We start from the raw sequence: 13,680 nt of genomic DNA on the forward strand, positions 1-13,680 counted from the left end.
AAAATAACTACCAAAAAAAAAAATGTGAAAAATGTGCATGTATCAGAATCCTTCCTGCATAGTCAGTGTTGCTTAGAGCACAAAAAAATAATGTAGAGTAGGGCTGTCTAAGCAAATGCCCTTTTGGCTGACAACTGAGAATGAGTTTTCACTAAAGAACTTCAATTATAATACAAAGTAACCTGTGCAATCTAGAATTACTGATTCTAATATGTGCTCTATCATTTGAGCAATGAAATTGAAAGTAACTTGTGCGTTGCTGACAGAACTGATATATTTAAAATGGTTCGTTGTTGAGTTTTAACTTCTAATATATATGTTATATATATATATTTTGCCCATTTGTATGGTGAACGATTTAGGAATATTAAAGCAATTCCCTTAAAAATTACAAATGGTGGGTGGTGGTGGTGGTTATGGGAAAGTCGGTATCAGTGTCAAATCTTAGTTGGCAACTAATTTTTAATTCCCTTCCTTTTATCTGTAGGTATGGCTTTCCCAACGAAAGGCTAAGAATTCAAGAACGGTCTTAACTGAACCCTCATCAGATCTGAATTTAACAAATGCTTAGTTTCAGCAGTCTTGAAAAAAAGTAGCCTAGCAGTCAGTGACTTACTTGCACTTTTTTTGCACATAGATATAAAATAAAATAGTGCTATTAATTTGGTTTAGTCTCTATTACAGAGTAGCTGTAATTTATGAGTGTATAGTAGTATACTGACTGCTAAGTGTTCTATTCTGTGTGCTTTACTAATCACCTAATTCATTGCAGTTCATACTTTATTGACTTAAAGTTTAAAACTACATCTGTAGGCATGAAGAATTGCTTTAAAACTTTTTTTAATGATAGAAACTGGAAGTGGTCTTAAGGGTAGCAAATAATTGTCAGTATTAAAGATGGCATTATTTAAAGTAGTGCTGCTGCAAGAAAGGCACTTCAGTGAATATGGGACTAGTAAAGCTTAAATGTTCTTGGATCTAATTAGATTTCGTGAAATACTGTAATGTTGGGATTGAAAATGAGTGGATTAAACAGGTTAAGGCCAGGATGTTTGAAATAAATGCAATATTAATCTGCACAGATATACTTCATATATTAAAGTTAAGATTTGAAACTACTGTGCCTTAACTTGTTGCTTTCTTAAAATGAATTTTGTAGTAAATGATCACTTAAATCCATTTTGCTAAACCTGCTGTTAATGTTTATCTTTGAATGTTTTCTAACTTTGTCTTGGTAATTGCAATTTAACTAGGTGCGGTGGCTACTAAAGTTCGAAGGCACGATATGCGTGTCCATCCTTACCAAAGGATTGTGACCGCAGACCGAGGTTAGTTTAGTTCTGCAGTTCTTTTTTATAAGAAATGCTTTGAGTGTACATGAAATTTGCAACACCACAGCTGGTTAACCAAATACCATATTTTGACCCATTCATTAATATTTTTTTCTCAAAAATCTAAATAGTGACTATTTTAGAGCTTTGGAATCGCTTGCAATTTTAAAGACATTGTGTAAACTTCTTTAGCTTTCCCATCTATTAAAATATATAAATCATGTGATATGTTTAAAATGCTATAACTGATTTCCTTTATAAGAACTATATAAGATTCAGCTTTATCAGGAAATAAGAGTTTAGTGCTACATTAATTAATTGATTTTCCCGTCAAACTTGCTCTTTTAATTGGTGTGGAAATATCAGATTGGTGTTGCAAAAATAAAATGAATGGATGGGTGCTTAATGAGAAGGAAGTAAAGAAATAAATGCCCCCTGTCTGGAGAAAACTGAAGATTTAGATTCCTTTTTTCTAATAAACTATTTGAGCCACTGTACTGTATAACTCTAAAGAAGATTCATGTTCTCAGATATCTAACTTAATTCAACAAAATAAGGACTGTGAAGATAATACTTCAAAAGTTTGTTGGGTTTGAGTCAGTAAAGGCAATATTCTTTTATGTTCTTTTGCCAAAATGGATTTCTTGGTATTTGTCATTTGCTGCTAAAATACATTGTCTGAAGAAGAAGCAACTTTTGAAGTCCTGTTGGTGAGATGACATCCAGTATTTGGACATCTCTCTTAACTAACCAATGAATGGAAAATAAATCTTCATTTTTCTCCAGTTCATCAAATGTAACTTACCATCTGTGTATGCCCTTGGACCCTTGAATGAATTACTTAAGCTTATTAAGAAAAGAGATGTTTTCGGTTTATTGACATTGGACTGTTGACTAGGAAGCAGTGCAGGTTGAGCACTGGAACACCCACCTCTTATCCCAGCTCTGCCACTGACTCCCTGTGTGAGTCACTTAACCTTTCTGTGTATGTTTTCCCATCTATAAAATAAGGATGATGATTAATCCCCACAACACCCCATGAGGTAGGGAATTATGTTTGTACAATGCTTTTGAAGATGCAAAGTGTTTTGAAATTGCTCAGTGTTGTTATTCTAAGGACCTATTCTCAGCAAAATAGGATATCCACAGGTTTCCTTGATTTGATATACTTAAGGCCAAATTCAGGTGACAGGCATGTCTACTCCTAATAGAGAATTTAGCCTACACTCCACCTCTCTCATTCTGTTGATTCGTTAAGATCTGTGACAGATTACCATATATAAGGAGGACACCATGGACACCAATATCAGAGAAAGGGGCTCTCTAAGTTATTTATTATATTTTTTGTAGTGCCTTTACCTTTTAATGCTTTATAAAAGGCAGAAGCTGATATATAAAAACTATACAGTTATCTGAAAAATTGCTTCTCCCCTTATATCCCATCACAGTGGTTATAGTCTGCTAGGTGGTGGTTGTTCGTTGAAAGATGGGCAGCAGGGCATTTCTATACAAGGCCCATGTCTCTAGAATCTGCTCCTACTGATGGTCTCTCAGAGTCCAGATTTGGTGTCCTTCATGCCACAGTTGAAAAGCTTATTTGTTTAGGCAGATATTTCCCTGGAACAGCTGGTGACCAAATCATTGTAACAGGGCATGGAGTTTTTTTAATCTATTGGTTACTTTATTTTAATTGACCAATGTAGTATTTACTAATTTTGTTGTTTTTAATTCGTGTCAGCTGTTCAGCTGCCTTGGCAATGGTTGCAACTATAAATCATTGAACTGAAAATAATAAATATTGGAATCACCTCACCTTCTACTGAAACACAGCCACTTCTTTGATGGTAAATTGTCCATATGTATAGCTCTTCAAAGTTAATTTGTATGTTTTAAAAAAGAATACACAGAGCTATTTTCTCATGGAGACCATACATGGTTCTGTGACCTGTATATTTTTTTATATTAAAACTATGCTGATAATTTCTGATGAATAGAGTTCTTAATTACCCTTAGCAACTTACATTACAAACCATAAGTTGCGCAAAGATATTTTTAAAGACTGTACTTCATTTTATTTCAAATTTTAAAAAGCAGACTCAGTGCACACTCTTTGAAGATTTAGAAGAGGGGTAGGTTTTGGAAAGAATACCTTTTGGCATACTACAAATATTTTACATAGAGGAGGTTAATGCAAGTTTTAAAAATTTGCTGTAAAATTAAAATACCAGAAATTGATCAACACTTGCCATGTGCACCTTCTGTGCAATTCATGACACACATTTTGATTAATTTGCCATCATTGGTATTTAAAAAACAATGTCAGCAAACCGAAATAGTAATTTTTTCAACATGAAAGCATTTTAAACAGTTGTTAAATATCACTAAAATAAGTATGCATTCATTGGGTCTAAGATTACAAAAGACTTTTAAACTGGTTCTCATATTATATAGTACTACTGTATTCGCTCTTTGAGTATGTTTTTCGTTTTTTACATAGTTTTTTAGATATAAGCACTGCATTTAAAACAAGAGCCCCCAAACATGTAAATGTGTTATTCTTATAACCAAGCATTTAGAATTGGTGAAGGGTTGACAAGTATAGTTAATTTCTACTAAGAATAAGATCCCGCTCTATAAATAATCCAAAACTGAATTTGATTCATATAATAGAGAGACTGACTGATTTAATTGTAATAAACTGTAAATGGTGTTGCACAGTTGACAAACCTGTGTGTACTGTAGAAGGCCAGGGACTTGGCAGAGGATGTATCACAGGTGTTCTGGTATCTTAAAAAGGTAGCTTACGTTGATTATATACTCCACAAGAAATGTTAATCCTGATAATTTTTCTGAATGTTTTTATCAAAACCAACTGTCACATAATTTATATATAAAATTTTAATACCATTTTAATCAAAATTGCAATCAGTATCAAAAATGCTTTAAGATTCTGTGTTTTTTTTCGTATACCTGTAAAGTGGTGAGATGGTGCCACATTAAATATTTATTTTTTTTTTTGCTTATATTTGCAACAGCAGTTTTAATTTAAACAAAATCCCACTTAGCAGAATTTTGAAGAAGTTCAGGGAACATGTGGTCTCATTTAAGTTACAGTAGTAATTTTTTAGTGTTTATAAACTGTATCCTAAATGATAGGCCATAGAAACCATTTTTATTATGTGAAGGTAAACCAACCCATGATACAGATCATTAAAAATATGCTATCTGTGAACATTACACCTACTGGATTTCATTTTATGAAATGGCACAAATCTGACTTTGCACTGAATACCTTTCTCACTTTCATCTCCTCTGCCTTAGTCAGAATGGCAACAGTACAAAAACTCTATCAAACCTCAGAATTTATTAGATATGATTAAGCTGTTGAACAAGTCTTAAAAATTGTACTACTGTTAAGTGGACCAAGTTTGGTGAAGGAGAATGTGAGAGAGAATGATTAAAGAAGGAACAGCTCAAGAACATTGGGAATGATAACTTTCCACTTGAGAACTTTTTTATGTTTTACTGTAATTTTTTGTTTTTGTTTGTGTTTTTTTTGTTTGTTTTTTGCAAAAGAAAATAGTATTTACAGGTGGCTTCTTTTAAAATATAAAAATATAAAGCAGGAATGTATATGAAATGTCAGATTTTATTGTATTTGCAGAGTATTAGCTTTGAAAATGAATAAAGAAAGCTGTCTGTAGTTTTAAAATGCCTTATTAGTATCAATTAGATACTTTCTCTATTTTTTGATGTACTTAGAGCTTTTGAAGTATAGAATTTAAAATGGCAAGACTTTTACAGTGTTTACATGCAAGTGCATTTTAAAAGCGTCCTATGTGTAAAATAGTATTTTCAACAGGAAAATGCTGGCTAAAGTAATAGGCTTAGCCTTTACCTGGTTTCCATGATGATGCCTACACTGCTAGACTACAGTTTAGTATTGCTTTGTATCATGAGGCCAAGAAATTCCGTGTTGTTTGTAAATAGAATAATTGAAAAGCAATAAAAATTTTATTGAACAAAAGAAACCTTGTTTGGCCCATAGTTTATGTTAACCCAAATTGTTTATGAAAATTCAGATTCCTTAGATTCATTTCTTTTAACAAACAGTTATTAATAATCACATCCATCATTAATAGTTGCTTTAATGCTTGCACCTGGGGAAATACTAATGCTTAATAGCAGTCAGATACTGATTCTTTGCGCTGACTGTTGTTTCAAAATTCTTTTACCAAGTTCAAAAAACTGTTCATTGTTTTTGTTTTCCAGTTTCCTTCATCGACTGCTACTAACCATTAGTTGTTAGTTGTATTTTATTTCTATTTTTTCCTGTTAACCAGTTTTGTGGGAGTGGGCTTCTCCTTCACATGTTCAAATCATGATACAAGGCTGTCATGATTTTATTGCATTCTGTAGATGGTGTCAATCAGTGCGTCAGAATTAAACATGCTTGTTTTTTTATTAGTTGTGATTAGTTTTCATGTTGTCATTAAGCCGTCACTAGCTGAAACTAATCTCTTCTCTATCTTTTCTTTCTCTTTTTTGTTTTTTTTATTTTGATTTTTTGTTTTTGTTTTGTTTCTAACCACCCAGCCGCCACCGGCAACTAACCTATGACCTTCTGACCTCTGAACTCTTCACCCAATGATGACCTGACCATGCCTGCCTGCTGATCAGTTAACTGGTAATCGCCTTTGCTTGCCTGTCTTCAGTGCAGCGAGCTGAGGCACTTGTCCGTTCGTCTTACCATCTAACAAAAAAGACAAAGAAATTGTTGTCCTCCAACTCAGCTTTTTTTTCCTGTTTGGGTGAAAGTGGTTCTAGAACCTGCACTGAATAGTAGTAAAGCAATAAGGTCCAATTCATCCCTCAGCACTGATCATCCTTTAGTGTCCCACCCTAAACGAACGGTAAGAAGGCCTCACTTAAGTGATGGAGACAGATGTCCCTTAACTACCCGATGACAGAGGCAGTTACTGTGAGCGACTTCTAGGAATCTTTTTCTTCTATAATGAAGTCAAAGCTCTCTTTGAATGTACTGTGTGATGATGCATCATGCATGAACCTTTGGTCAGGGATGTCATTGGTGAAGGGAGTCCAAAAAGTATTCAAAATTTGACTTGCTGTTTAGTCACTCACTACCAGTGCCCTCAAAGGGCAAAAGTTGCAGCCTTTTTCTATTGCCTGCCAAATTGGATGTTTTGAAAGAACGTGTGCCATGAAAGATAGATTTCAATGAATTTTCAGAACTATGTTAATACAAAGAACAAAACAGCAACACTATGACAGCAAAATCTGAGTTAAGATTACTTTAACCGTATTTAAACTTTCTTAAAAGATTACATGAGAACAAGGTACATGCATTATGTGTCACGTTACTGGGCAAACTGTTCAAATATTTTTTTTAAACCTCCCTGTATAGAAAAATTTCATTAAGGATGTAAAAGCCATGCTTGCCTATTTGCTGTATACATGTAATGAAATTGTAGATAAAGTGTAGTCCATTGAAACAAAATGAACAAAAAAGTAGATACTTTTACTATACAAGGGTGCTGGTGCAGAAAAAATATATTTTTGGAAATGTAGCATTTTATACTTTCAAGTGTTATTAAAAAAGAAAAAAAGAACAAAGAAACAACCCTTTATTTCATTAAATGATTTTTTCTGGTGGTTGTCAAGAAACAAAAGACCAAAAGAGCCTTTTTGTCTTTCTTTTTTATTTTTTAAGTATTGGAATAAGTCTAAAGAAAAGAAAGTGCCTTATTTTCTTCATGGTCATTTAGTCAAATGTCTCGTATAATCAGCTCCTCCCTCAGACAACAAGTTAATGCATGCCACTTAGTCGCCCAGTATGTGAAAAGAAGCTGGGAAAGGAAGACAAATGAGTTGACCGTTTGAAATACCTGATTTTTGCCATATTAGCATGATGCAACTTTGCCAAATCTTATAATGTGAAATGTTGGATGATTTTTCTATCAAATGCTGGCCCCCATTAGTTTTGCAACATTTTCACCATCTCAAACCATAGTTAACACACATTTTGTTTCATGTACTTGCTCAACCAAAGGGTTCTGACTCATTCTAAATCAGAGCATTAGCTGACAAATGTTTATAAGGCAGCAAGTGCTCCTTTTTGTTCAGGGGATGGCGTGGAGTTGTCTTGATTTCAAATATTGACAAGTATATCAGACCTTATACTTGTCCACAGAAAAAAGTTTGATGGATAATGAAGTTGAACATGTTTAACTTTTTTTAAGTCTGACCTAAGCATGTCACAGTATTTTGTAAGCAGCTCCCACGGTGTCAAATAGTATATAAGATATTCATTTCTCATCAGCCCCTGCTTGATTAATATTGATTGTTTGTTGCTTTTTATTCAAAAGAAGAGCAGGAAAGACTCATTAACTATTTTTTTAAAAATTCATCTATAGTTCAGTATTATCTTCAAGCGCCACATGAAATTAATCTAGCTAGACCAGCATAACAGCTGAGAAGCTTTTTTGAAAGTGTTGAATTCTGAAAATATTGAGCAAGTATCAGTTTGCTAATGGCTCAGTATTAGACTTGGCAAATATCAGGTGATAATTTATTTTCCCTCTTGTCAACTTATTCTCCTCCTGCAAACCTTCATAGCTTCCAAATCAAAGGTCAATAGTAAGCTAAGAAAGAGGGCTTATGGTTTAAGCACCTGTATGGTGACCTCATCTAACATCTTGTCTCACCTGGAAACAATTATCAGTTTATTTACTATGCAATAGACATTCATCCTTTTGTATTCAGCTAGCTTTTGTTTATCGTGCCACCAGCTTTGTCTTCCTGTTACACATACAGTTGTTTTGACTTAATTTACAGTATATATGCTGTGCCATTTTGATTTGTTTGTTTGGTTGAATAAACCTGCGACACTCAAACATTTGAAAAGAGATTTGCTAAAACAATACCAGTATTTGATCCAGATTTCATCTCAACTATGATAAACCTGGACATTTTAGATGTTTATCAAATGGGGGAAAGTTAAGTGTATGAAATAGAAGTGTGACATGTAATAGTAATGTTTGCTCTGAATGAACAAACTTTTGAAAACATAGTTGACAAAATTTTGGATCAACTTAAAAAAAAAAAGCATGACTTTTGAAATCTCTGAATGCCTTGGTTCTCAGTATTATAATTCTTTATTGAATTTTTCTTTATTAAAATATGTAGTTTTAAGACTTCTTTCTGACAGTATTATGTAATTTTTTTAGAGTGGGTAGATGGGAGTGTCGCTTGTATGTAACAGTACAGATGACATGTATTTGTCTATTCTTTATTATCTTAGTATTTTCATGCTGTGTATGTATCATAACCAACCTATTGCCTATGAGAAACATGTAAGATAATGTATTTACAGCCATTGTTACAAGTTTATAATGTATTTTTCTATCTTGTTTTATATGTATGTTATATAAAACATTCAATTTTTTTCCTGATTGAGAAAAAAAGGATACAAAAATGCAAAACCCACAATTTTGATAACTGAAAATTGCCAATTGTTTTGCAGTACTTTATTATATTGGGAGTGTTGTCTTTCTTGGGCTTTTAGTTAGCTACTGGATGAATACATAAGACATATTTGGGTTTTAGTTGGGTTTTTACATAGCTTGCATTTTAATTCTTTGGTTCTTTGCTGTTTCTATTAACCCATAGCATTATTTTAATAAATGTTATAATATCAACCTACTAACTCTGGACTATGTCTGTTTATTAACCATTACGTGTTTAATTAAAATAAAACAAACAAAGACAGAAGAATGTAAAGTCTTGAGTTACTGGACTAACCCTGAAAAACGTGACCACAGATAACACATGACTTGTATTTATGTTGTTTGTCGGCTGACATTCTGCACACTACTATTAAATTGGCTTTTGGTCATTCTGGCCTTTACCTTGGGGGTAGGTAGAATAGAGATGGGAACAAAGTAGTATTATTTGAAGCATTCTTCTTGTAGTCTTGCCACTTGCCTTTTAGCATCTGCATTACTAATTCCACACGTTACTTTTTCTTTCTCTAAAATAATCACTGTCAGCTCACAGCAAAAGAGCAAAGATGCCAGTATATTGGTAAATCATGTGATGGTATACCCAGAGAAACCAGTTTGATTCTTCGTTGAACCATTTTGACGTCACAGTAAATCTCATTGAAATTTGCCATTCGTTACTTAAAGCACCTGATTCGGTGTCACACATCTTGTGACTCTCTTCTATTTTGTATAAGCACACATTACTACTGGACTATATTGATTGTGTATATGAAGCAAGGAACCGATTTTTTTCCTCCGGCGTCACAAAGGTTTTCTTTCAGATTGCTTTATTTCCTATTTGACATACTCTTTATGTAACTTTTTTTGTACTTCTGTAGTCTGTCATTATCACCTCGCTCAGGGGAGTACAACTTCTGAAAAGCCAAAGATCAAGCTGGATCATTTCCTAATGACTACAGAAAGTACAAAATACTAAACCTGTTGTACTAGATTACTGAGAAATAGCCATTTCAAATACCAGAGCTCTTTACCTGTGATCTCGATCCCTGTGGATGATCGTAGCAACACGAATGCAGAGAATTAAATGGTGAAAACACAGTAGTAAATAAGTGTTGTTTCTGAGCTTTTATACAAATGACTTTTACAGAGGAAACTTCATATTAAAATTTTCTACTATTTAAAGTCTTGTTTGTAGCTGGTTAGGTCTCCCAGATTTGTGATCTTAAATATACAATAATTGCCAGCTGTTGCCTTGGGAGACCCTTGATGCACATCACTTATTTCTCTGATATAGAGAGTTTACATTTCTGTGAACTAACAATCTACTTGCCTGGGAATAAAAATTCAGATGAGGAATCAGCATCTGTTCAAAACTGAGGGGGGGGGGGTTCCATTCGTTATAAGTTTTAATTTACATCTCTCAGAATCCTTGTAATAAAGTTTTTATTTTAAAAAGTGAAAAGTTCTCACAATTTTTTAAGAAGTTGGTTTTAATTTTATGTAGAAAAATTGGACGTAGCACTACTTAATCAGTAGTGTGTGCATTAATTTGCTGGGCATGTTGATATACAACTAGATTTTTTTTAATACCCATTTAAACATCTAGTTTAACTTACAGAACTGTACAGATGCAAATAGAGAAAATTGATACATCTAGAACAAGTTACACGTGTACAAAAAAAAGTACTTTTGGGGGCCATTGACTGCTTATTCTATGAATGCATTGCTATCCAAAAATTCAATGAGACGGGAGGGGGACGGACTCATAGTGGATAAAATCAAAAACTTATGATTCAAATAATGTGACATCATATCTGTGAATTTAGAGTTATATTGAAAATGCTCAAAATGTTTGAGACAGGACAAGTGTTTAAACTTCGAGAAGTCTACAAATTTTATTCAAACTTCCTGGGTGCGACTAGACTGGTTACAATTTTATGATAGCAAAATATCTTTGTTCCAGGGGCAACTAGTTGGATGTTTGTGATACATCTTCATGATCTTTTATTATCTATGAACTACTGTCATAGTTTGCCCACCGTGGGCATTTTCATCTCATTCTCAATTATACATAGTAATGAACATTTGCCCAGAAGAGAACTGGGGTTTTGGGTTTGGTTTTTTAAACTGAAGGAAAACACTAAGCCTTAAAAGCAAAATAACTCTTTTTACACAAATTAATGTGACTATTGAACATAAGTGCCGGTCTCGATGTACATAGCTAAGTGCTTAACTAAAAATATTGTCAACTATAAAAAGGCAGCAATTTAAGATGAATTTCTGGCCCTGGAGCTTGATAACTTCAGTGTTGCTGTACTGTTAAAGTTTTTTGTGTGTTTAATTCTGGAGGAGCAAAATGTCTTTCAGATTTTAAAAAAGGCATGTATTCAAGCAAAGCTACAGCACCAGTTCCTTCCAGCAAAATGGAGTCAATCTAAATAAGTATATTTGTATTTACATTTAATTTACATTTTTATGCAAATGTAAACAGAAGTACAAGAAACCCCTTTTAAATAAATACTGGATGAAGCAATATACTTTTAAAAAACAACACTTCAGAAAATCGGCCTCTTGGAGAATAATCTTACTGTGCATCAGACCAAAATATGTTTCATAGAGAGTCCCCACACTTAAAGTATCTTTTGTGCAGATATTTAACCAGTTTTAGATTACTAATCACTATTTACTAATATACTATTTGAACAGATCTTTTAACAAGTTAATGTGTAAAAATCCACTTATACATAATATAACAAGCTAAAATTGCTTCATTTCCAAATCACACCCTTTAATCTATGGGGACCACTGGAAAGTTTTCTGCACTGCAAAATGCTGTAGGAAATGCACACTAAGGTATGTTGCTATCGAATAAAAAAGAATGCAGAAAAATACAGCTGTATGAAACTTTCTTATGTATCTGGATAATTAACGGGCACTCTAAATGGCACATTACACAACGAAGTCCTTGTCACGCTTTTTACAAACATTCCTGAGGTGCAAGTGTGTAATTTTATTTGGAATGCCTAGTTTATTTGTAATAATCTTTGATATAGAGATATGTTTTGTGAAATAATATATTAATGGTATACTGTTTTTCAATTAAGCATATGAACCATTACACTGACGTGGTAATCAATGTTGAATCAAACTGGTTAACAAAAGCACATTGGTCTCCTTCCTGTGTGCCTGCTCACTGATTGCAGGTGGTATAGTTCCACATTGGAGGTGGGTCTCATGTGCAGCAGATGGTTACTTGCTGTATTAGCTTCTTGGTGCCAGCAGTTTGGGTGTCCATGGTTGACAACAGACTGCATTGGGAGAAATTTGACTCCCAGGGCGAAAATTAAGTTGCATCTAAAAAACTATTAGAGAAGAGTGAATAGAATATATATCCTTTCTGACTTGTATTGTGGCAGTTTGTGTGAAACATTTACGGTTTTGTTTGTACAAAATAATGTATTTTGAGGGGGAAAATAGACATTGCCAAAACACATGTAAATAAAAACACCAAGTATGACTGTACATGATGATGTGCAATAAAATAACTGGAAAAAGTGCATGTACTTTATCCTCAAAAGCCAATTGGAAGCTACCGATGCTGCAACTATAGTTTTATTTTCTGAAAAGTCACATTTTATTCTGTATCTAAACAGCAGAATAAAGAATCTACATTTTTCACACTTCACTGTTCATTAATGCTGTTAGCAATGTTATGAGAGAGGTTGCTTTTTGAAGTGATTTAAAATTTTGTTATGATCCGACTACCTGGATATCACCTTTTACTGAAGAATTGCTGTTGTATTGCTTTGGTTACAATTAGAGACGAGAAAAAGTTAATGAGTACAAATTCACGCATACAGTATACATCTGCATTTGGATTTGCAAGCACACTAAAATTGAGCAACTTGGATTCTACCAAATTCTGAAAACATTATAGTTGCTTGAATATTATAATTACCAGACTGTTAGTCAACATAAAAGGATACAGACCACTATTGTTTCAACTCAAGCCACTATAAAGTTCTAGCTCTTTACAATGGCCACATACACGTAAAGGAATGGTTTATCACTCTGGCATCCGCAAAGTGGATTTCTCACCAAAAAATGGTCTCTATCTTAATATTTTTCACTGAATACATTTATGCAATTATCTCTGGATTTCGTATGAAGTCATTTGAGTACTGTGTAAAATATGTACAATTGTGTAAAGGAAAAGCTGGTTCAGCACAACACACAGGATTTGTCTACACTTAAAATGCTACAGCAGCACAGCTGCACCACGCTGCTGCGCATCTGTCATGCTTCAATGTAGACACTACCTATGCCAACAGGGAGGGGTTCTCGCATCTGTGCAGGTAATCCACCTCCAAGAGAGGTGGTAGCTAGGTCGAGAGAAGAATTCTTCTATTGACCTAGTTGTGTCTACAGTGTGAGGATTAGGGCAGCTCAACTAGTCCATTCGGGTGTAGATATTTCACACTCCTGAAGGATGTAATTAACTTTCTAGGGTAGACCAGGTCACAATGGGTGAAATTCTGTGCTGTCTCCCCCAAGAGGAGCAGCATGAACTCACAGCCAAGACAAGACATGGGGAGGACAAAGGTGCCCCCTCTGTGACCTGTGGATCCCAGGCTGTTCCATGATCTGGAAAAGCCTGCCATAACTAAGACAGACCTGGGGTCATATCTTAATTATTGCAATCTCCCCATGCTATCTGGAATCCCTGCAATGCTGCAGCCTTGCCCCCTACCCTAAGCCTGTGAGGCAGCTTTGTGGCTGTCGTCTTTAGCTCCTGCACAGAAGGAGTCCATTAACAAAATCCATCG

General features: G+C 34.2%; 1 protein-coding gene across 13 annotated transcripts in view; it reads left to right on the forward strand.

The window, feature by feature from the left end:
• QKI (QKI, KH domain containing RNA binding) overlaps positions 1–12,411 on the forward strand; it is a 331,524-nt gene extending 319,113 nt beyond the window's left edge. For 7 of the 13 annotated variants that reach the window (XM_073337872.1, XM_073337874.1, XM_073337864.1 and 4 more), the window contains 3 exons: positions 1,254–1,328; positions 3,070–3,175; positions 5,928–12,411. In XM_073337872.1, the coding sequence (XP_073193973.1) occupies positions 1,254–1,328; positions 3,070–3,104 (110 nt within the window). In that variant the 3' untranslated portion in view covers positions 3,105–3,175; positions 5,928–12,411. The other 6 variants (XM_073337875.1, XM_073337868.1, XM_073337870.1 and 3 more) reach the window with 4 other exon arrangements.
• The last annotated feature ends 1,269 nt before the right edge of the window (positions 12,412–13,680 follow it).

This window comes from Lepidochelys kempii, chromosome 3 (genome assembly GCF_965140265.1).
Source record: "Lepidochelys kempii isolate rLepKem1 chromosome 3, rLepKem1.hap2, whole genome shotgun sequence".
Taxonomy (NCBI): Eukaryota; Metazoa; Chordata; order Testudines; family Cheloniidae; genus Lepidochelys; species Lepidochelys kempii.